Source organism: Elephantulus edwardii, unplaced genomic scaffold, assembly GCF_000299155.1.
Source record: "Elephantulus edwardii isolate Elephantulus edwardi_28Jun2011 unplaced genomic scaffold, EleEdw1.0 scaffold00513, whole genome shotgun sequence".
NCBI classification, from domain to species: Eukaryota; Metazoa; Chordata; class Mammalia; order Macroscelidea; family Macroscelididae; genus Elephantulus; species Elephantulus edwardii.
In genome coordinates, this window is record NW_006400263.1 from 495398 (window position 1) to 519670 (window position 24273).

The 24273-nt window shown below is 39.5% G+C and overlaps 1 protein-coding gene and 1 pseudogene across 1 annotated transcript in view; both read right to left on the reverse strand.

The window, feature by feature from the left end:
* LOC102856874 (ADP-ribosylation factor-like protein 6-like) overlaps positions 1–20462 on the reverse strand; it is a 72362-nt gene extending 51900 nt beyond the window's left edge. Inside the window, exons 1-2 of the mRNA XM_006903125.1 lie at positions 20338–20462; positions 1442–1503 (exon numbers count right to left, since the gene is read on the reverse strand). Of these exons, the coding sequence (XP_006903187.1) occupies positions 1442–1503; positions 20338–20460 (185 nt within the window). The 5' untranslated portion in view covers positions 20461–20462. The remainder of the gene's footprint in view (positions 1–1441; positions 1504–20337) is intronic.
* Positions 11300–12509, reverse strand: LOC102856057 (annotated as a pseudogene).
* Positions 20463–24273: the final 3811 nt, after the last annotated feature.

Genomic DNA, 24273 nt, shown 5'->3' on the forward strand with positions numbered 1-24273 from the left:
CTTTGCATAATCAATGAAACACAGATAGACATTCCTCTGGTATTCCGTGCTTTCAGCTAAGATCCATTTAACATCAGCTACAATATCCCTAGTACCACGACCCCTGCTAAACCCAGCCTGGGCTTCTGGCAGTTCTCTGGGAATGAAAATCAAGTTGACAGCAGCCAACAAAAACATATGTATGCATGTGTGTACATGTGAGAAACAATATTAAAGATTCATTAAAGAAAATTATGTTATATAAAAATTAGCATATATGTATATAAATAGTACATTAATTACAAATGATCAATGCCAATTAATACAATGTCTCATCAATCCTCATTATACTTTGCCTGTTCCTTCATTCACTAATCTCTGCTTCTGTCTTCCTACTCTCCCATCCCTCTCACTCATCTACAACTGTTTTTGTGTAATCTTAGCTTTTTTTGGGTCCCAGGCAATCATGCATATCCTGTTTCACACTGTTAATTATAATACACACAATGTCTGATTATCCATTCATTTCACATTTTCCTTTCCTTTATCTATCCACTGAAGTGTTCATTGTCTATCCTTTAATTTCCTACGCTCTAAAACCATACTTGATTGATTCGCTCTTTTCACAAATCTTTCTCTAGTTTGCTGTTGTGGTGGTTGTTTTTGAGGGTTTTTTTAAAAAATAGCAGTGGTCTTAAACAGTATTTGTCCTTTTGTGACTGACTTATTTTACTCAGGAAAATGTTCTCTAGACTTTCCCATGTTGTGTACTGTTTCATGAGGCCTCTTACTACTTCAATTTTCTTCTTTAGTATCTCTTTACTCATCCAGAATCTTTTTACTGTCCATATTAAGTTGGTAATTGCTTTTTCTGTATATTTGAAAAATGAACTATAGTATTTGGCTAGAACTTGTACTGTATTCAAAGAGAGCTTTTAGTAATGTAATTTTCACAATGTTAAGTCTTCCAATCCAAGAATATGGCATAATTGCCCATTTATGTAGGTCTCTTTGGGCTTCCTATAACTAGCCTTATAGCTTTCTTTATAAAGATTTTTCCTATCTCTGGTTAGATTTATTGCTAAATATTTCATCTGTTGGTTGCTATTGCAAATGGCATTGCTTTCATTATTTCCTTCTCAGAGTTTTCTTTGTTACTACAAATATATCTGATTAATTTTTATATATTCATCTGGTACCAAGTCACTTTGCTAAATTGGGCAATTAGAGCCAGCAATTTTCTTAGTGAATTTTTTTTGTATTTTCTAAATATATTGCCGTATCAGATCATCTGCAAGTAATCCATAGAACTCTCTATACCATATTATTTATAAAAGCAGATCGTCAGGTCTTCCTCTCATAGAGTCACAGGGTAGGTTATAGATCTCAACTTTCTGGGAGTGGCCACACAGTTACTGAATCACTAGGGTTCCTTAATCAACGCATAAATAAATAGACTTACCTGGTTGATTTGAATTTTTCAATGCTGAATCCTATTGTTGGAACTATATCTTGGGATTGAGCCTTTAAGAGAAAAAAATTAGTTTTAAAATTTACAAGTAATAAAGATAACTTTTTTCCTCACTTAAAGAAAAAGAAGCATTTCCATTTCTAAAATATGCTGCTAAGGACACGAGCAATCTCCTGCCATGCCTCTGAAAACCCACTGAAGAGATAGCTATGGGTTTGTTATGACTCTATGGTACATAACAACAAGAACATAACAAGATTAAACAAAATTTTCATTCTTATGCAAGGACAAAGCAAAATATCACAATGAAATGTGCAAGGCGTTGGAGTCAGAAAATCAAAAGGGCCGAACTCGCTCAGCATATCTTAGGCTCAAGGAACTGAGGAACAAATTCAAACCTCGAGTTGCTATAATCAAGGATGCTTTCGGCAGAATGTTAAATGATCCCGAAAATATTAAAAGAAGATGGAAGGAATATACTGAGTCACTGTATCAAAAGGAATTGGAAGACACAGAAGAATTTCATGAAACAACATATGAGCAAGAGCCTATGGTGATGAAAGAAGAAGTTCAGGCTGCTTTGAAGGAACTGGCAAAAAATAAGGCTCCAGGAATAGATGGTATACCAATTGACATATTTCAGTTAACAGATGCTGCCCTGGATGTGCTCACCAAATTGTGCCAAGAAATCTAGAGAACGACCACTTGGCCAACTGACTGGAAGAGATCGATATTTGTTCCTATCCCTAAGAAAGGTGACCCAACAGAATGTGGAAACTACAGAACAATCTCACTGATTTCACATGCAAGCAAGATTTTACTGAAGATTATCCAAAAATGACTGGAACAGCACATCAACAGAGAACTACCAGAAGTCCAGGCTGGTTTCAGAAGGGGTCGTGGTACTAGAGGGATATTGTAGGTGATGTTAGATGGATCTTGGCTGAAAGCAGGGAATACCAGAGGAATGTCTATCTGTGTTTCATTGACTATGCAAAGGCATTTGATTGTGTAGATCATAACAAACTGTGACTGACTCTGAGAAGAATGGGAATCCCAGAACACTTGATCGTTCTAATGCGAAACTTAGACTTGGACCAGGAGGCAGTCGTCAGAACAGAGCAAGGGAACACTGCATGGTTCAAAATTGGGAAGGGCGTACGCCGGGGATGCGTCCTGTCTCCATGCCTTTTCAACCTATATGCAGAACAGATTATCCGGGAGGCTGGGCTCTATGAGGAGAAATGTGGGGTCAGGATTGGTGGACGATTTATCAACAATCTGCGTTATGCAGATGACACAACCCTGCTTCCTGAAACTGAGGAGGACCTGAAGCGCCAGCTGCAGAGTGTCAAGGACTACATCCTACAATATGGATTGAGGCTCAATGCCAAGAAAACAAAGATTCTCACCACTGGACCAATTAGCAGCATCAGGATGGATGGTGAAGAGATTGAGATTGTACACAGCTTTAGTTTGCTTGGCTCCATAGTCAACAGTCTTGGCACCAGCAGCCAGGAAATTAAAAGGCGCATTGCCGTGGGAACGTCTGCTGTTAGGGACCTCTCCAAAGTGCTGAAGAGCAATGGTATCTCTCTGGAGACTAAGGTGTGTCTGATACAGGCTATGGTTTTTGCAATCACTTGTTATGCATCAGAGAGTTGGACAATGACCAAGGAGGATAGAAGGAGAATTGATGCCTTTGAGCTGTGGTGCTTGAGAAGAGTATTGAGAATACCATGGACTGCTAGGAAAACAAAGAGATTTGTCCTGGAAAGGGCTAAACCGGGTGGCTCCTTGGAGGCAAGGATTCTGAGGCTCTGTCTAACTTACTTTGGACATGTTGTGAGGAGAGACCGGTCCTTGGAGAGGGACATCATGCTTGGGAGGGTGGAGGGACAGTGCAGGAGAGGAAGGCCCTCTATGAGGTGGATTGATTCAGTGACTGGGATAATTGGGATGGGAGTGTCAGAGACAGTGCGATTGGCACAGGACAGAGTGGAGTTTAGGGCTGTTGTACACAGGGTCGCTATGAGTCGCAGGCGACTCGACGGCACATAACAACAACAACAACATGCAAGGATCACTGCATGAAAATTCTTTTTCTCCCCTGCAGGTAGACTGTGTTCAGTTCAAGCTTTACTAATTGTGAATCTACAGGATGTGTTTCTTTTCATGTATATTTCACCCCTGTTATCCAGGACTTACAAAAGTGATTATAATCGAACAACCTGAGTTTCACATACAGGAATTTATAATCTTTCAGAACATTCTTCTTGAGCTTTTAAATGCTAGAGATTGTCTTCATGTGTGAATGGTTGTCTAAAAAGGGAAAAACTGGACACAGAAGCACAGGGCCATAAGGGTCTCTCTGAAAGAAGCACAAGGCCATAAGGGTCTCTCTGAAAGGACCAGAAGATATGAGAAAAACACAGCCTCTCACCAGCCCAGGGCAGAAAGCAGATCAGGAGCCTGTAGCCTGGCCTCTTAGTGCCTGTACAGCCCCAGCAGCAGAAGTTAATTTATTTATTGCGGACTCACAGACTCACAGTTATGGTACCAACAACAGGGTTTATTAGGGAAGGAAGTTGGAAAGTGAAGGAGGCAAAGAATATGACAATATCACCCAAAATAAGCCTAGGTTTTAGCCCAAGTTCCAAGGCACAACTCCTCAAAGTCATCGTCAAAGGTAAGGCAAGGAAAGTAAAGTCCAACTGTGGCCAATACAAGTGCAAGAAGCCTCAAGTCACATCATGTGAGTCCACCACCAGGGTCTTGCCGCCAAAAGCCTTGCTTGCCTCAAGTCTTGTTGCTTAATGTGGGAAGCACTCTCACTCATCTTAGTCCTACAGCTGATGTAGTTAAGATAGCTGAAGACCAGAGCTGACTAACTAATGGCTAAAGAGCTCCACTCCCAGAAGTTTATAATCTAGAGGAGGTAAGCAGAATAAACAACTAACAAAGTTTAGGCAGCAATAAGTGAAATGAAAGGTAATTGGGGTCAGGAAGCAGTAGGACAGACAGTGATTGATGGTCTGGTTCTGACAAAGGGTACTTAAGAAAGGCTGCTCTGAAGAGGTAACATGTGATCCATGGAGTAAATGACAAGAAGGAGATATCTATGGCAATACCTAGACAAGTAATATTTTACTAAGAGGATAGTACAAAGTCCTGAGTTACCAAGGAACTTTGCTGTTGTTGTTTGAGTCAGAATCGACCTCTAGCTGACCTTCTAACAGGTTTTCTCTCAGAGGCAGTAAATTGCACAGGAGGACACTGTTCACCCTTCTCCCACAGAAAAGCTGCTGGATCCGAACTGCGTGTCTTTGGAATTACAGCGCAGCTTCTTAAAACTAGGTCACCAGAGAACTTGGTACACAAGAAAAGTAGAGGGCCGATATGACTAAAGTGCATTAAATAATAAAAGAAAGATGAAAATGATTAAGTGAGGGAGAGCTTTAGAGGACGCGGCAAGAAGATACTGAAATGAACCAAGGCCAGCTCCCCAGGCAATTAAAATGCAATATATCAATAAACTAATTTATCAAATGCTTCTGAAAACTTTTATCACCAAAACTTCCCATCATTAACTTTCTTTTATTTATTTTTTTTTTATGTTCCTGAGTACAGTGTACTTTACTGATAGTACATGACAAGATGGGCTCTCTAAGTTACTCCTCTTTCTCAGGGAGACTAGGTGGAAACTGTCAGAGATGTGAGATTCTCAGAGTGTGGCGAGTTCGAGTTGGGGCAAGGACTCCCCAGAAGCTGAGGGTCTCTCTCTCTCTTTCTCTTGTCTCTCTCTCTCCACCTCCCTCCCTCCCTTTTTCCCTCCCTCTCCTGGTGCTATTGCTGGGACTGGTGGTTCAAGGGGCTCTTCTTCTTTGGAGACCATGTATGAACAGGGTCAACCATGCAGTTGCTGTAGAATTCACTGTCATAGCAGGAAATAAGTTTGACAAAGCTGTCGTTCAGGGCAATGCCAGCACCAGCATCAAAGATGGAAGTGTGAGTATCACTGTTAAAGTCACAGGTGAAGACCTGGTCTTCAGTGTATCTCAAGATCTCCTTGAGTGGCCCTTCTGATGCCTGCTTTACTACTTTCTTGATGTCATCATATTTGGCAGCTTTCTTCGGAGAGCAGGTGAGATCCCTGATTGACACACTGGGGTTGGGGACACGGAAAACCACACCAGTAAGTTTCCCATTCAGTTCAAGGATGACCTTGCCCATGGCACTGGCAGCATGAGTAGATGCAGAGATGATGTTTTGGGCAGCTCCATGGCCATTATGCTGCAACTTTCTAGAGGGGCCATCCGGAGCCTTCTCTGTGGCAGTGATGGTATGGACTGTGGTCACAAGTCCCTCTACGATGCCAAAGTTGTCATGGATGACCTTAGCCAGGGAGGCCAAGCACTTAGTGGTGCAGGAGGCATTGCTGACAATCTTGAGAGAGCTGTTCTACTTCTCATGGTTCACAGTCCTCACAAAATGGGGGAAATCGGCAGAAGGAGCACAGATGATTTATCCATTTGGCACCACCCTTGAAATGAGCCCCAGCCTTCTCCAAGGTTGTGAAGACACCAGTGGACTCCACAATATACTCAGCACCAGCATCATCCCACTTGATGTTGGTGGGATCTCGCTACTGGAAGATAGTAATGGCTTTCCCATTGATGACTAGTTTCTTATTCTCAGCCTTGACAGTGCCATTAAACTTGCCATGGGTGGAATCATATTGGAACATAGAAACCACGAAGGTGAGGTCAATGAAGGGGTCATTGAAGGCAACAATACCCACTTTGTCAGAGTTAAAAAGCAGCCCTGGTTACCAGATGTCCAGTGCAGCCACATTTGTTTACTCCAAACTTCATCATTGTGTCTCAGGGATGTGGCTATGGCTGCATGAGAAGAGAGGTCTAGGTGTCGATGCAGGAGGAGCAGAGAGCCCATCATTAACTTTCTGAACTAGAAACTGAAGAGTTATCCTTGACTTCCCTTTTCTGCATTCCACATTTGATCATTCATTCTTTAAGCTTCACTAAGGAGCTGTGGTGGAACAGTCTATTAAATGTTGTGCTAATAACCAAAAGGCCAATGATTTGAATTCACCAGCTGTTCCAAGAGACAAAGATGGGAAGTATCCTTTCATAAAGATTTATAATCTGGAAATCTGACAGGGGTATTAAGAGTCTAAATTGATGCAATAGCAGTGGTTTTGGAAGCTCTGTGGTGATGTCTTATCTAACTCTACTCCTAAATTAGCAATTCTATCTTGAGTAAATTAGTTCTCCAAATCTTGTTTGTGAACCATAGAGTCTGAATTCACCCATAGCTGACCCTCCAATGTGTTTTCAGAGGTAGTTAATAACACAGGAAGAGACTGCCCATCTTTTTCCCACTGAGCAGCTGGTAACCTCGAACTACATGCTTATGGGAGTGTAGTGCAGCTTCCTGCCACTAAGCCACCAAAGTGCTCTCTAAAATCTTGTTTTTTTTCAAACGTGAAACTCATCATTATTGTTTTCTTACACATAAAATTACTAATGAGAATGAAATGAGTAAATGGATGATTGTTTTTATCTGCTGTCAAGTAAAACAAAATATTCATAAGCCTATATAACAGAATTGAATTGTCCCATAAGAGGTCTCCCAAGCTATATATATATCTATCTCTATCATCTATATTTCTATCTATTTAAATTTTTTTTATCTTTTTCTTTTCCCACACAATGGAATACTATGCAGCACACAGAGCAATGATCATTACGCTAAGTTAACTAACTCAGTCTCATAAAGACAAATACTGTATAAGACCATTACTGTAGAACAAGTGAGGATTCAAGGGGGGGTAGGTGGGAGCAGAGGGGTGAGGAAGGGTGGGGGGTGGCCTTAATCATAGGGTTATACAATTTGATGGGTGGAGGGAGAAATGAGTAAAGAAAAGGGGAAAGATCTGGTGTGAAAAACAATGTATATGAACTTTGTAAATAAATCGGTATAAAATAAAATTTTTTAATAAAAGATCTCAGGTTATAATTTTACAGAGGCTGATTCTCAGGTTATTTTTCCTGTAGGACAGCAAGTGGATTCAATTACTAGTATAAAGCTCTGATAGCTGTCTGGTCCATAGTTAATATTTAACAATGTTTGCTAGAATTATCATTTAAGTTCTCACTGATTTTACTTCCCTCCTTCAATTGTCTTCATACTGTCATGAGTGTAATTAAGGGGGGGGAATCCTTGTGTGTAAATAGGAGTAGAGAGATACTGTTATCTCCCAACATTATGGTTCACTATCATCATCTTGATGTTGAGCTGTAATCCATAGTAAAAGCTGTACTCCTTGATCTTCAGCAGCAAGCCCTGTACTTCATATCCTACTCACTTTTAGCAAACAAAGTTGTGTCATCTGCATAATGAAGGTTGCTGATGAAGTCTCCTCTGATCCTGATACCACATTCTTCTTCAGAGTCTGGCTTCTTGAATAATTTGCTCAGCATACAGACTGAATAGAAATGGAAAAAGGATACAACTGTGACACATACCTTTCCTGATTTTAAACTGTGCAGTGTTTCCTTGCTCAGTTCAGAAAACCGCTTCTTGATCTAGGTATAGATTCTGTATGAGCACAATTATGTGTTCTAGGATTACCATTTTTCTTATTGTTTGTCATAGTTTGCTATGGTACACACACTCAAATGCCTCTGCTTAGTCAATAAAACACAAATAGGCATTCTTCTGGTCCTTACCACAGGACCTATAGTCAATATTATGATAGATGGAGAAAGTCATCAATGATTTAATCTTGCTTGGATCAACAATCAAATCCTTGATAGCAGCAGTCACAAAATAAGGAGATGTATTGCATTGGGCAAGTCTTGTCAGAAACCTCTCCAGAAAGATGAAGGGCAATGATGTTAGTTTGAAGAGTCAGGTTTGCCTGAATCAGGGTATGGTCGCTCAATTACCTACTACACCACAAAAAGCTGGACAATGAATAAGGATGACAGAAGAATAAATGCCTTTGATCTGTGATACTAGAGAAGAATACTGAATATCCTCTGGACTGCCAAAAGAATAAACAGTTAAGTCTTGGAAAAAGTGTAGCTGGAGTGTATCTTGGATTTAAAGATGGCAAAGCTTCATCTTTCATACTATGGACATGGAACCAGGCAAGGATATCTACTGGAAAAGAACATCATGCTTGGAAAGATGGAGAGTCAGCAAAGGAGAAGACTTTTATTGAGAAGGACTGACAGTGATTTAAGCAATGAGCTCTAGTGTCTCAGAGATGATAAGGACAGCACAAGATAAAGCAGCTTTCAGGATGACTGTTCATAGGTTCTATACAAGTTGTTTTTGACTCAAGGGCATCTAACAACAACAACAACATAGTAGTCTACCTCTGAAATTTCATCTCAACTGGAAAAAATGTTGAAAAGTCACCAGAAATTGACTTACTTAATAACGAAGTGATAGCGAACTCCAATCCCTACTTCTGCCCAGAACTGCTCTGGTGCTGTCTTTCAAAAGTATATTTATTCAGCTTTTCCTTTAAAACTATTTTTGTTGTTGTTTTAACATCAAGTTGGAACTGGCCCATAGCTGACCCTCCAGCAGGTTTTCAGAGGCAATTTTAATAGAATGGGAGGAGAATGTCCATCTTTCTCTCACAGAGCAGCTGATAAATTTGACTGTGTGCCTCTGGAATTGCAGCACAGCTATTTTTTCTTTTTGTTTAGCAAAATTTGTTAACTTTTTTGTCTAATACATAGGGGTTTCTTCATTTCCTAGCAAACTTCGGAACAGTTTTTCACTTTTTTTATCCCTAAAAAAAAATCCACTGTTTTGATTCACTGCCAACCTAAAGATACAAGGCTTGACGCCAACAGACACTCCATCGGGGAAAGATGGACAATCTCCTCTGCACCATTTACTGTTTCTTAAAACCCTCTGGAGGATCTACAACCAGGGGAGGAAAAAATAGATGAATGGGATCTTCTAAGAATCAAATCCCTATGCACATCCAAAAACTTTTCCAACAGGTTAAAAAAGGAAGCCACAGACTGGAAAAAAATTTGGTAATGACATGCCAGATAAGGGACTTATATCTAAAATTTATAAAATACTCGAGCACCACAACAAGATAAACAACCCAATTGAAAAATGGGCACAGGATATGAAAAGATACTTCACCAAAGAAGACATTCAAATGGCAAACAAACACATGAAGAAATGTTCAAAATCCCTAGCTCTAAGAGAGATGCAAATTAAAACAACTATTAGGTTATCATCTCACCCCACTAAGAATAGCAACATTTAACAGAACAGTAAAAGACTAATTCTGGCAAGGTTGTGGAGAAACTGGAACCCTTATTCACTGTTGGTGAGAATGTAAAATGGTGCAATCACTATGGAAAGCAGGATGGAACTTTCTCAAAAAGTTGCAAATAGAAATACTATTTGATGCAGCAATTCCACTACTGGGACTACACCCCAAAGAAACCATAATCACCACCCAAGCAGATATATGCACACCCATGTTTATCGTGGCTTTGCTCACAATAGCAAAATGTTGGAAACAACCCAAGTGCCCATCAACAGACAAACAGGTAGAGAAGCTCTGGTATATTCACATAATGGAGTACTATGCAGCATTGAAAAACAAGGAACTTATGAAATATCATACAAAATAGGTGACCCTGGAGGACATTATGCTGAATGAAATATCTCAGTCACAAAAGGACAAATACTGCATAGTGCCATTGCTGTAAAATGGACTGACACTGGGGCTGGGGGAGACTGAGAAAGATGGGATAAATTATGTATACTGCATTGAACAGATGAGGGAGAGAACTGCTTAAAAAGGATATGTTAATAGGTATTATTGTCATTACAGGAGTCCAGAACGAAGGCTGCATAGTGGAGTGGACTTGCGGGGAGGGATTGTATAACCATGAAATAATTTTTCTTTTACTTTTCAAAGAGAAGAACGAACTGGGGGAGAGGTTGGGCAGGGAGAAAAGTGCAATTATGAATGAGTGGAAATCCAAAGTCTCTGTAGGCTTTCATTAAAATTGATAAAAATTTTTAAAAAACCAACAACCTGCTGAAGGATCAGCTGAGATCAGGTGAGTTAGTTCTGATGACAAAAGCAATGTATTAATTATGTGATGAAATTACCTTATATTACTATTAGGAAAAACATATTAATAACAAAAAAGTGAGGAAGTTAAAATTTTATGTATTAAAGAAAAGATCAAATGGTACCCATTGTTTCACTGAACCATAATCAAAAGTGTTTATTTTGTTTCTTTTCTTTTTTGGCAGTTTACAAGTAATTTTATTCAGAATTTTGTATTTGTTTTATGAGTCAATAAGTACTATACAAAACAACGTAAAAATGGCTACCGTTTTCTTTTCTCTGCTCCCCCCCAACTACGAACATCACTCAAGCACTGTCCCTTCAGATTTAGTCCAGCATATAGGGTTGAATGACATCATGGCCTCTTGAGTACTGAAGGAGTCTGGCTGGGGTAGTGAGAGCCTCATGGATCTGGAGGTGACTAGGATAGAGAAATAGATTAGTGTTTTTTCTTTTGTTGTTGTTGTTGCTATTTTTTTTTTAAGAAGGGGAGAAAAGCTGGCGCCTGCGGCAAGAACCTACCCCAAAGAAAAGGGTGTCTAAAACATGACATTTATTCAAAAGGTGGGGGAGAGGGAGGAGAAAAAAAAGACAAGATGTCCATCCCTTGGCTCCCTTCCGTCCCCTCTCCTGCTCAAGCCCTCTAGGACTGAACCCTGAGCCAGGGCTATATCAGGACAGATGACCCCTCTTAGATGAGGTCAGCAACAACTGAGGGGCATTTCCTCAATGGAGGTGTTATAGAAGGTCTCGGATGTCTCAAAGGGTCCTTTTCTCCTCTTCTGACACAATATTAATAGCCACACCTTTACAGCCAAAGAGCCCACCACACCCAATTCCGTGAATATAATTTTCATTGTTGGTGGGAAGGCCATAGTTAATGACTAAAGAAACTTGTTGTACATCCATGCCTCTGGCCAGCAGGTCAGTAGTGGTGAGAACTCTATTGGAGCCAGAACGGAACTCCCCCATGATCACGTCTCATTCCTTTTGGTCCCTATCTCCATGCATGGCAGAGAAGGTGAAATCCCGTGCATGCATTTTTTCAGTGAGCCAGTCAACCTTCCTTCTGGTGTTAATGAAGATGACAGTCTGTGTGATCATTAATGTTTCATACAAATCACACAGTGTGTCCAGCTTCCACTCCTCACGTTCCACACTGATGTAGAATTGGCAGATAATCTCCTGGGTCAGTTCTTCCTTCTTGACAAGAATCCGAATGGGTTCCCTCATGAACTTCTTGGTTACTTCAAGCACATCAGAAGGCACTGTAGCTGATAAACCTACCTGGGTGTTGCTGTTGAGCTTCTGGAATATGTCACAGATCTGGTCCTTGAATCCACGGCTTAACATTTAGTCAGCTTCATCCAGCACAAACATTTTTATGTATTTGGGAGGAAGGCATCTTTGATTAAGCGTATCAAATACACATCCTGGGGTACCCACGATGATGCGTGAAGCTTCCATCTGCAATTTCTGTACTTCAGCATGTACATTGGTGCCCCCAATGCAGGCACGGCAGGAGGCACCCACGTAATCTCCTAATGCCATTACCACCTTCTGTATTTGCTGGGCCAACTCTCAAGCAGGAGCCAAGACCAAAGCCTGTGTGGCCTTCAGATCCAATTCTATCTGCTGTAGAATTGCTATGGCAAAAGTTGCTGTTTTCCCAGTCCCAGATTGGGCTTGAGCAATCACATCATAACCCTTGATACAAGGAAGAATGGCTCGCTGCTGTACGGCAGAGGACTTTTCAAAACCATAGGCATCAATGCCTCAGAGAAGGGACTCGGAGAGGTTCATGACATCAAAGCTGTCAACAATCTCATTCCAGTTACTCTCGATGAAAACTTCTGGCTCCATTTCATCAGGGCCATTGTCTCTGGACCAGGAATCCTGACTCACAGACATGATCCTTAGAAATTAGCTATTTTGTTTCTTAAAGATCACCTAGGTCCTTCAGAAGCTAGTTTTATATTCAGAAAAAAACCAAAAAAACCAAACAAAACAAAAATTCTAAACAAAAACACCCATTTAGTAGGTTCTGACTTATGATAAGCCTTAAGGATAGAGTAGGACTGTCCCATAGTGTTTTTTGGTTGTTTTATTTTATATTGGTTTACATACAATAGTTGGGTACATTGTGTTTCATTTATATACATGTGTTTCATGTATTCCTTTACACTGTATTCCACATTATCATTCCTATAAAATGTGTTTTATAAAATTAATCACCATTGATCCATTACTTTTCACATCTCCAATGGAACCTTTCTTTTTTTTTCCCCTCATGCAGCACGTGGTAGATTTAAATCACTGACTTTTTGATTAGTATCCAGGTTCTATACCTACTGCACCATGACATTTCCCTGCTTCTAGAGAAAACGCAAATTTCAAATTCAATGCTGTCAAGTCAGAACTGACTCCTAGCTGACCCTGCAGCAAATTTTCTAAGGCTGTAAATCAAATGACTGGACATTTCTGACCTTTCTCCTTTGAAGCTGCAGGTGGATTTGAACCATGAGGGGTGCCACCTTTGGGTTGGCTGCACAATTTAAGGCTACACAACCAGAGTTTAGTTACTCTCTTGTAGGGATCAAACTCATTAATTTTTTTTTAATCTTTCTTTCACTCATGAAGTTTTAGTTTAAAGTAATTTGAAACAGAAACTCCATAAATTAATCAGAATAAAAAATGGGACGTGAAAGAGTGCTCCCAGATTCAAGTTCTTCTGTTTTCTTCTAAAGAACACTGAAAGCAAGATTCTAACATTAATCTTCTATTTTATTCAGGAACAAAGACATTTGGTTATTCTCTAAAATGAACAGGGAATGGTCCAAACAAGTAAGAAGTGAAGGAATCATTACCTATGTGGAGTAGACCATTTTAGGCATATAAACTGACATCACCAATTAGAAAATAAAATTTCAGAGAGAGATTCTATCTAGAACAAGATTTCAGAAAGACACTTACTTAATTTCATTAAGTCTATTAAAAATAATACCCTTAGTGCCATCAATGACTTTATCTTGTAGGATAAGGTGGAGCATTTCACTGATTAATATAAAAATCTCTTAGTCACCTAGGTCAGGAGGAAATTTCCACAGTAGTGTGAGATTTTTAATTTGTCCTCTTTCTTGGTGGAGAAAAAAAAAAAGAATCTATTTTCACAGTTTCTATGTAGATGGAATGATATTTAAATGACACTCCTAGTTTTTTAATTATTCCTCCACCTTATTTGTCTTCTCCAAGGAAAACTATGATTTAACTGATTTCTTAGTTTGTGTCAGGGAGCAAGGTAAGTCCATCCCTTACTCTTAGAGAACCAGTTGTTTAATAGAGGGGTGTGAGTCCAACAGCTCTCTAATATCAGCCTTTTCAAGAAGAAAGCTGATATTTTATATCCAACTGATTTCTCATGTTGCAGTGAATAGAGAGCATAATTGCTAATCAAAATAAGACATCCATGTCTTAGCTGATTCTCACCTTATCTTGAAAGCCTGCTAACACACCTAAATTACCTTCCAAATCCGTTTTCAGTATCTTATTCCAGCTGCCTCAACTTAATTCTCATCTGAAAATACATAGGCAGTTGGTTGGTTTTCATGGTAAGTTCTTGTAAATGTACAAGAGAGTAGTAACGGGGGAAAAAAAGATAAAGAATGGCAGTTTCTTTAATCCTAAACAAGGTCCATGTGAATATAAATAAAAATGAAGTTGCCCCATAAGAAACTAAATTCTAAGGCTTGTACTATTCTCTCATACACTTCAAATCCCTATTTAAAAGCATTTACATTTACTTATAATTACCATATACAAAAGTGGGGCTTCACAATTTTTAGCCATTCAGGCATCAAAACAGCACATTCCTAATACTTGCCCTATCTGTGTATTATATACATGCCTCTGGAAACTCTATGAACTTTGATAAATGTCCACAGTTGTAAAGGAGCTTCAAGCCTTTTGGTTCATAAGGTCGCGATGAGTTATGCTCAACTCAAAGGCAATCAGTAACAACAACTCCTCAGCATTTTCATTAGTTGACTAACAGATTCAACCTCAATAAATGATGTTTACAAATTACATATAATATTAACTGGTTACTCAATATCCATTCTTTGCTTCTTCTGTACTTCTTTTATGTGATACCAAGTTCAAAACGATCCGATGTACAATAGCTGTGAAGCCTGCCCTACTCAGAGCCAATCTCACTGTCATCAACATATCTCCCCTTATTACTCCAGTCACTGTATCAATCTATCTCTTCCAGGGTCTTTCTTTCCTGCAGTGTCCCTCCATTCTCCTTGGTGTCCTTTCTCCAAGCATGGTATCTTTCTCCTGCTTGGCAACATGCCCAGAATATATTAAATGGAGCTTCAAAATCCTTGCTTCCAGAGAACAACCTGGTTTCACCCTCTCCAGGACAAACTTGTTTGCTCTATTAGCAGTCTATGCTCTGTTCAATACTCTTCTCTAGCACAATTCACAGGCATCAATTCTTCTTTTGTCATCCATTAAATCATTGTCCAGCTCTCTGATGCGTATCAAATAACTGCAAAGACCGTGATGGCCTGGATCAGCCACATATCAGGCTCTAGATGGACCTCTTTGCTCTTCAACACTCTAGAGAGGTCCCTGACAGCAGAGTTTTCTAATCCAATTAGTCTTTTGATTTCCTGGTTGCTGGTGCCAAGAGCGTTGATTGTAAAGCAAGCAAAAAACTTTAACAATCTCAATCTCTTCCCCATCTATCAGGTGCTGCCAATTGGTCTAGTGGTGAGAATCTTTTCTTAATGTTGAGTTTCAATCCAGCTGGACAATGACTAGGGATGACAGAAGGATAGAGCAGGGTTTAGGGCTATTGTACATAGAGTCACTGTGAGTAGCAGATGACTCCATGGTGCATAACAACAACAAAAATAACAACAACCATAAAGATAGATAGGCATGGAGATAGGATGCATCCCTGGTGTACTCCTTTCCTGATTTTGAACCATGCAGTGTCTTCTTGCTCTGTCTCAACAACTGCCTCCCTTTTCAGCAGGAAGTAGCTAAGAGAATACGCCATCCCCTTTTCCTTATGACTCAGGGTGAAGTCTCTCTCAGGGAGGAGTGATAGGGAATGGCAAAGGACACACTGACAAAGAAGATTAATCAGAACTGACATTGACAAGCACTGTGGCATTTGGACAAGAACACACTGGGAGGAGGGTAGAGAGAATAGTGCAACAATGAATGAATGGAAACCCAAAATCTCTGTAAATGTTTATGAAAATTAATAAAATATAGAGAAAAAAAAAAGAATAGGTTTTGCAAAAGCACAATCAAGTTTTTGTATTCTCATTCTTCTCAGAGTTAGCCACATTTTGTTTTGATCCACACAGTCAAATGCCTGCGAATGGTCAATGAAACACAGACATTGCTCTGGTACTCTCTGCTCTCAGCCAAGATCCATCTAACATTGGCTATAATGTCCCTAGTGCCGTGGCCTCTTTTAAGCACAGCCTGCACATCTGACAGTTCTCTGATGCTGTGCTGTTCTAGTTGTTTTTGTATCATTTTCAGCAGGATCTTGCTTGCATGTGATATTAATGATACTGTTTGAAGATTTCTATACTCTGCCAAGTCACTTTTTGGAATGGGAACAAATATGGATCTCTTCCAGTAAGTTGACTAGGTAGTAGTCCTCCAGATATCCTGGCACAATTTGGTGTGTGTGTCAAGGGCAGCATCTATTTCCTGAAATATGTCAATTGGTATGCCATCAACTGCTGGGCCTTGTTTTTCGCTAATTCCCTAAGAGCAGGTTGAATTTATTTCTTCATCACTGTAGTCTCTTGATCATTCATTGTTTCATGAAATTCTTCTGTGTCAGTAAATTCTTTTTGGTACAGTGACTCTGTATACTCCATCTCCTTTTAATGCTTCCTGGATCATTTCACATTTGGCCCACAGCATCCTTAAAAGTATTGCAACTTGAGGCTTAAATGTGTTCCTTAGTTCCTTCAGCTTATGAAATGATAAGTGAGTCTGGCCCTTTTGATTTTCTGACTCCAGCTCTTTGCCCATTTCATTATAAGACTCTGCTTTGTCTTCTTGCGCTGACTTTTGAAATCTTCTGTTCAGCTCCTTAACTTCCTGATTTGCTTAGCTTCTCAGTATTCTAGTGCAATATTCAGAATCTCTTCTGACATCCTGTGGGACAGATCATCCAGGAGGTTAGGCTCTGTGAGAAGGAATGTGGCATCAGGATTGGAGGAAGACTCATCAACAACCTGAGTTATGCAGATGACACAATCAAGCTTGCTGAAACTGAGGAAGACCTTAGGCATTTGCTGCAGAAGGTCAAGGACTGCAGCCTTCAATAAGGATTGAAGGTTAACATCAAGAAAACAAAGATTCTCACTACTGGGCCCACTGGCAGCATCCTGATAAATGATGAAGACATTGAGATTAACAGCTTTAGTCTGCTTGGCTCCACAATCAACACTCTTAGTAACAGCAGCCAGGAAATCAAAAGATGAATTGCATTGGGAAAATCTGCTGCCAGGGACCTTGTCAGAGTACTGAAGAGCAACGATGTCAGTCTGGAGACTAAGGTGTGCCTGATCCAGGTTACATTCTTTCATAATTACTTGCTATGTATTAGAAGGCTGGACAGAGTTGAACCCTGATCCCGGTCCCAGAGAAAAAAGGGAAATATAACTGCCAGCTAAGAAAGTGAAGGTGGAAGGAGCCTCAAAGTTCAGCCAGCCATTCCTACTAGACTTAAACATGGAAACACTTTACAGTCCAGAGGGTCAAAAAATGTCATGACAATATCTTCTAACTGAACAGAAAGGCGGCATTCAGCTTCAACTCAAAGCCACCAATAAAGACCCCTTTCCCCTCATCTCAATGTCCCTGTTTCAGCATGAAGCAGGCATAGAATCTGTGCCTTTATTCCCAAAGGGCAAACCCACAATAAAAAAAGACAATCTCTTTGTAAAAAAAAAAAAAAAAAGTTAAATAAAATAAAATACCCCTGGACTATGCCCACCATTTCCCTGTCTTTTCTGGTCCCCACGGAATCTTTCTAATCTCCTTTATTCACTCCCTTCACCCACCAATTTGTGCAACCCTGTTATTTCACCAATACCAATCCTCACCCTTCTGCTCCCACCTCTAACTCTTCCCTTGAATCCTCATATATGTTTTATTAGTTATCCTTCTATTATTACAATTAAAATAAAAAAAAAGAAAGCTGGACAATGACTAGGTATGATAGAAAGAGAACTGATGCCTTCAAGTTGTGGTGCTGGAAGAGTATTAACTATACTGTGCATTGTTAAGAGAACAAACGGTCTGTGGTGGACAGGGTGAAATCAGGCTGCTCCTTGGAGGCAAGGATTCTGAAGCTTCGTCTGACATGCTTTGAACTTGTTTCAAGGAGAGAACAGTCCTTTGAGAGGGACATAATGCTTGGCAGGGTTGAGGGATGGTGCAAGAGAAGACCCTGGATGAGATGGATTGACTCAGTAACTGAGGTAATGCAGGTGCACATGTTGAAGACTATGAGGCTGGCACAGGATAGAGCAGGGTTCAGAGATGTTTTACAAAGGGTCACTATGAGACACAAGTGACTATATGGCACTTAACAAAAACAACAGCAACATAAAGATAACCTCTTAAGTCTCAAATTTTATTGTTCCTATAGAAATAGTATTATAAAGAAAACAATGAAACTTGAGTGGTCTAGAATCAATGGCTTTGAGCTGTGGTATTGGAAAAGAGTACTGAATGTCCCATGGACTGCCATGAGAACAGTCTGTCTTGGGGAAAGTATAACCAGGGAACTTATGGTGTCATGATTTATCATTCTAAATGATTTTCCTAGCCACTGACTGACTGTGTCATGCGGATGGAAGTTAATAAGCAAATAGGGTGTGTTAGCTATCCCTAAGAGGACTGACTAGTCTTGCCAATCTACAAGGATATTAGCTAGTCTTGCCATTAAGTTGTACAAATCCAGCAGGAGAATATGAGAATGTTACTAGCAGCAAAAAAGAATCAGGCGTGCAGTGTGCATCTGTTGGAGTCAGGGATTCTTGTGCCAGCTAGACCTATGGCAGCAGCCACCATAGCCAAAGTGAAGGACCAGAGATATGACATGAGATGGAGCAGACCTTGGGACTACCACCCCATGAAGGAATCAGAGCTAAGAGCCTTTATCTAAGTTTGTTAAAAGACTGGGACTGGGGGGAGGGGGCAGGTAAGCCATAACTGGCAGAATTGAGAGCTTTGTAACATAAGCCTATGAATATATTTCAGAAGCTGTCTTGGCTGAGTAATTATATCTTGCTACCAACTGAACTCTAGCCCTTTGACTTCTTTAATATGGCTCACTGTGGTCTGCGAGCTATTGCAATGATTTCGGATGCAGTAAAGCAGTAAGATTGGTATTCAGTTGGGACATGTTTGATCTCTTAAGAACCTATTTTGTGCTGATGTTGTTGACAGGGAGAGTTCCCAACTGTGGAGTTGGTAAATATCAAGTACAGCTGCCTCATGGGGTCTGTGCTGTTTTTATAGTTCTCTTTTGAAATAGAGATGGTGGAATTCTGACTCATCCTATGGACTTGTTAAGAGGGACTAGTCTTTAGAAAAAGACATTATGTTGGGAAAGGTAGATGGTCAGAGAAAGAGGAAGACCCTCAACAAGATGGATTGCTATGGTGACTGTAACTATGGCCTTGAGCATATCAGAAATAATGGAGATGATGCAAGATAGGACAAGGTTCAGCTCTGTTGTTCAAATATGGTTTCTATGAGTCATTGTTAACCTAACAACCACAGTCCATAGGGAATTGTGCTGCTAACTCAGAAGCCACATTTCTGTATTAGTTCAAATCTACCATGGCTCCCAGAGAAAAAGAGGGCAAATTGCTCCTATGTGATTTATAGCTCCACAAATTCAATGGAGGGTAAGACGTGAATCACTTCTTACTCAACAATGAGTTTGAAATTTTTGAGGAAAAAAGGCATTTACAAATAATTTTCCAATATAAATAATCAAGATTTGCCAGCATACTTGCATAAAACAAACTGTGTATTATGGCTGCCTGACACTACTTTCGGGCAATATTTACTAAGCATACTTCATATCCAATAACTATACTTCAAATCATAAGTAATCATACTTCATGTCCAATCCAGGCCATGGTCTTTACAATTACTTGCTATGCACCAAAGAGAGGGACAATGACTAAGGATGATAGAAGAACTGCTGCCTTTGAACTGTGCAGGAGAAGAGCATTGAACATACCATGGACTGCCAGGAAAATAAACAGGTCTGTCTTGGAGGGGAAACCAAGTTTCTCCTCAGAAGCAAAGATTTTGAAGCTCTGTCTCACATGCTTTGGGCACATGGCCAGGAGAGACTGGTCCTTGGTGAAGGACATCATGCTTGGAAGGGCGAAGGGACAGCATAGGAGAGGAACACCTTGGATGAGATGGATTGACATAGTAACTGGGATAATGGGATTATGATTGTCAGAGTCAGTAAGATTGGCTCAGGATAGGGTAAAATTCAGAGCTATTGTACATAGGGTTGCTATGAGTCATAGGTAAATCGAAGGCACGTAATAACAACAATATACTTATCATGACTGTGCAGTAATAACAGCAAACAAAGTAATATTGCATAGTAACTTTCTCTACTAACAGAAAATACATAGTTCTATCTAATAAAGATACTTACATTTGAAGGTTTAAGTTTGTTAATGATTGTTGTTTTGCCACTATTGTCCAACCCAAGGCACAAAACATGAACCTCTTTCTTCTTCAGGCCAAGCAAGCATGACAGTTTGTCTAGCAATCCCATGATGTGATGCTGAAAGTTTAAAAAAAAAAAAAGCTATTATTTCCCAAAGACATTTTAAACATAGATTAAAAATTTTAATAATAAATTAAAATATCCCAAGAGAACATTATGAAAACCATGTAACACAGATTTATACTGAGTAAAGCTAGTATAAGCTGATTACTACAAAGGCGCATTAATGGAAATACAGCTTTGGCAGTTTGTAACTTCTTTTTTTTTTTTTTTTTAAGTTTGTAACTTCTGGCAACACAGACTAACACTCTTAGAGTAAGGGTGCATTTTTCATGGCAATTTATACTTCAGAAAGAACTGTGGTCAGACTTAATATTATGTAGAGTCTGCAAGTAGACTTAAGAATATCTGAGTTTGACTGCAGTCTTCTTGGGAAATGCAGAATGATAAACCCACAAAAGAGGAAGGCTTTAAAATGAAGCTTGTAAAGTAAAACACTGACCAGAAATGCAGGTATTTTGGCTTCATAATTTATGCCATTGGTAACTCTACCTGAAGAGTTATGTGTGCTCAAACTTTTTACCTAATTTTTGTATTTTGCGCCATTGTTATTATGTATCACTGAGTTGCAATCAATCAATAGCTAACCCCCTAGCAAGTTTTCAGAGGCAGTAAATTGCACAGAACATTGCCTTTCTGGTGGATTCAAACCATGTACCTTACTTATAACTAGGCAACCTGAGTTCCCTTGGTTAGCTTACTTATATCCAGTTTGAGTTTTCTATCAATAAAAACAAAGATCCTAACTGATATTTATCCTTTGCTGCTGTTGTTGTTAGGTGCCCTCCTTTCCAGTCAACTACTACTTACAGCACCCTTATGACTAATACAGTTGAACTTTGACCTATCTAGATTCATCCTCATGATCTCCAAAATGTTCAAATCTATTATTACACTTATGATGCCCACCTATCTAGTCGAGAGTCTTCAAAGGACCCACCTTGACTGACAATATGACCAAACTATGTGACCCAAAGTTTCAACATCCTTGTCTCTAACTAACAGCCTGGTTTGCAAGTCCTCCAACTCTGGTTTGTTCTTTTCGCAGTCTGTGGTTTACAGTAAATACTCTTAGCCAAACCACAACTCAAAGACATGGATTTGGTCTTCCTTTTTCATTATAAAACTTTTAGACAGCTACAAAGCAATAGAGAATACTTCGATATGGATCAGGTGTACCTTAATTTTCAACCTGACATCCTTGCTTTTTTATCACTTTAAAGAGGTCCTTGACAGCAGATTTTCCCAAAGCAACATTTCTTTTAATTTTCATTTAAGCTTTTGCCCATTGAATCCTTCAGTATTGAAACTCTCAGGGCTAGAACATGTTTTTCAGTTCAGCTTAAGAAATGTGTATAGTGTTCTTCTCTTTTGCTTTTCCAGCCCTAGCCCACTGCATATTTTATTGTAATACTTTACTCTGTCTTCTAGAGCTGCACTTTGAAATCTTCTGTTGAGCTCTCTTATTTCTTTCCTTTGTTTTGGCTTCTTTATAAGTTTCAGAGTATCATGTGACATCTATTTTGTTTTTATCATTCTTCTCTTTGTAATCACCTTTTGCTTTCTTCATAAATGAGGTCCTTAATATCATCCCACATTTCATCTGGTCTTTGGTCATTAAGGTTCAATGCATCAAACCTATTTTAAATATGGTTTTAAAATTCAGATGGGAAAGACTAACGGCCATAATTTGATTCTTGTGGATATTTTATTTTTCATTTTCTTAAGCTTCACTTTGAACTTACACATGACAACTGATGTTTAACAGTCACCTGCTGGCTTAGTTTTGATTGTTAATATTGAGCTTCTCCATTGACTCTCAACAGATGTGGTCAAGCTGATTTCCGTGTAGTTCATGAGGCGAAGTACATGTGTATGCTGTTGTTGATGTTAGGTGCTGTCAAATCACATACAACTCATAGTGACCTTATTAACAACAGATCTAAACCCTGTCCTATCCTGTGCTATCTTCATTATCTCTGACACACTTGAACCCATTACTGCTGTCACTACATCAACACATTTTATTGGGGGGGGGTCTTCCTCTCCATTGTTGATCCTCCACTTTTCTAAGCATGATATCCTTCTCCAAGGAATAGCCTCTCCTAGCAACATGCCTTAAGGAGCTCTGGTGACATAGAGTACAGTATGGGTTGGCTCTGACTCTACAGGGCACAACAACAACTTCTACAGCACCGAAGTTTAAAGGCATCACTTCTCCTTATTCACTGTCCAGTACTCAGATGCACTGAAAGTGACTGAAAAAAACATACGGTGTGAATCAGTCATCAAACTGACAACTCAGTACTTTGGAGAGGTCCCTCACAGTACACTTACCCAATGAAATACGTCTCCCGATCTCCTGACTGCTGATAGTAAAGGTTTGATTATGGATTCAAGACAGACAAAATCATTGACAATTTCAATCTTTATTATAGTGAGGACTTTGTCTTCATGTTGCAGTCCATATTGAAGGCTGTAGTTTCTGATCTTCTGTAGCAAGTAATTCAAGTCCTTCTTGCTTTCAACAAACAACACTGTGTCTTGTGCATAATGTCAACAGTTGATAAATCTTCCTCCAAACTTGATGTTACATTCTTCTTCACTGAGTCCAGCTTTTTTAATGATTTTTCTCAGCAACCGCACTGAATAGATATAGAGAAATAACACAATACTGATGCACACTCTTCCTGACTAAATTATATAGAGTTCCTTTGCTCTCTATGAACAGGAACGTCTTGGTCTAAGTATATATTTCCTATGAGCATAATTAAGAGTATAAGGACTTTTGGTTAAGAGAGCTATATTCTACAGACTACCCTACCAGAAGTCCTTTAATTAGCTATGACATATCTCAAATAGTCTATCAAGTATTATTTTATAAGAATTTTGATTACTTGTTACATTTGTAATGAAAAAGGAAGTAATAATATTTAATTTTACATTACTTTTCAACAGTAAAAATTAACAAAGATCAATTGTTTTTATTACTTTGTCCCTGAAGTGTTCACTAGCAATTCAAAGACAGAAACATTCTGAATTTAAAAAAAAGTTGCTCCTAACATACTGCTTTGTTGTTATGTGCCATTGAGTTGCTTGAAACTCATAGCGACCTTAAGTACAACAGCTCTAAACCCTGTTCTGACCCATGCCAATCTCACTGTCTCCGACACACCTATCCCCATGGCCCCAGTTACTGAATCAATCCACCCCAAAGGGTCTTCCCCTCCTGCGCTGTCACTCCACCCTCCCAAGCATGATGTCTTTCTCCAAGAACTGGTCCCTCCTTACAACACGTCCAAAGTATGTTAGATGAAGCTTCAGAATCCTTGTCTCCAAGGAACAGTCAGGTTTAACCCTCATCAAGGATGAACCTGTTTATTTTCTTAGAAGTCCACAGTATATTCAATACTTTTCTCCAACACCACAGCGCAAAGGTAACAATTCTTCTATTCTCCCTAGTCATTGTCCAGCTCTCTGATGCATAGCAAGTGATTGCAAAGACCATGGCCTGTATCAGGTGTACCTTAGGCTCCAGAATGACATTGTTGCTCTTCAGTACTTTGAAGAGGTCCCTAACAACAGACTTTTCCATTCCAACACGTCTTTTAATTTCCTGGCTGCTGGTGCCAAAAGTGTTGACTATGGAGTCAAGCAAACTAAAGCTATGAATATATTGCTTACCAGACAACAAATTTTATAGTTGTTCACACATTTTCTAAAGTCACTTAATTTAGACATGAGTTCATGAAAGAAAACATTTCAAAGACACTATCTTTAGGCCTTCCATGAGAAAACAAC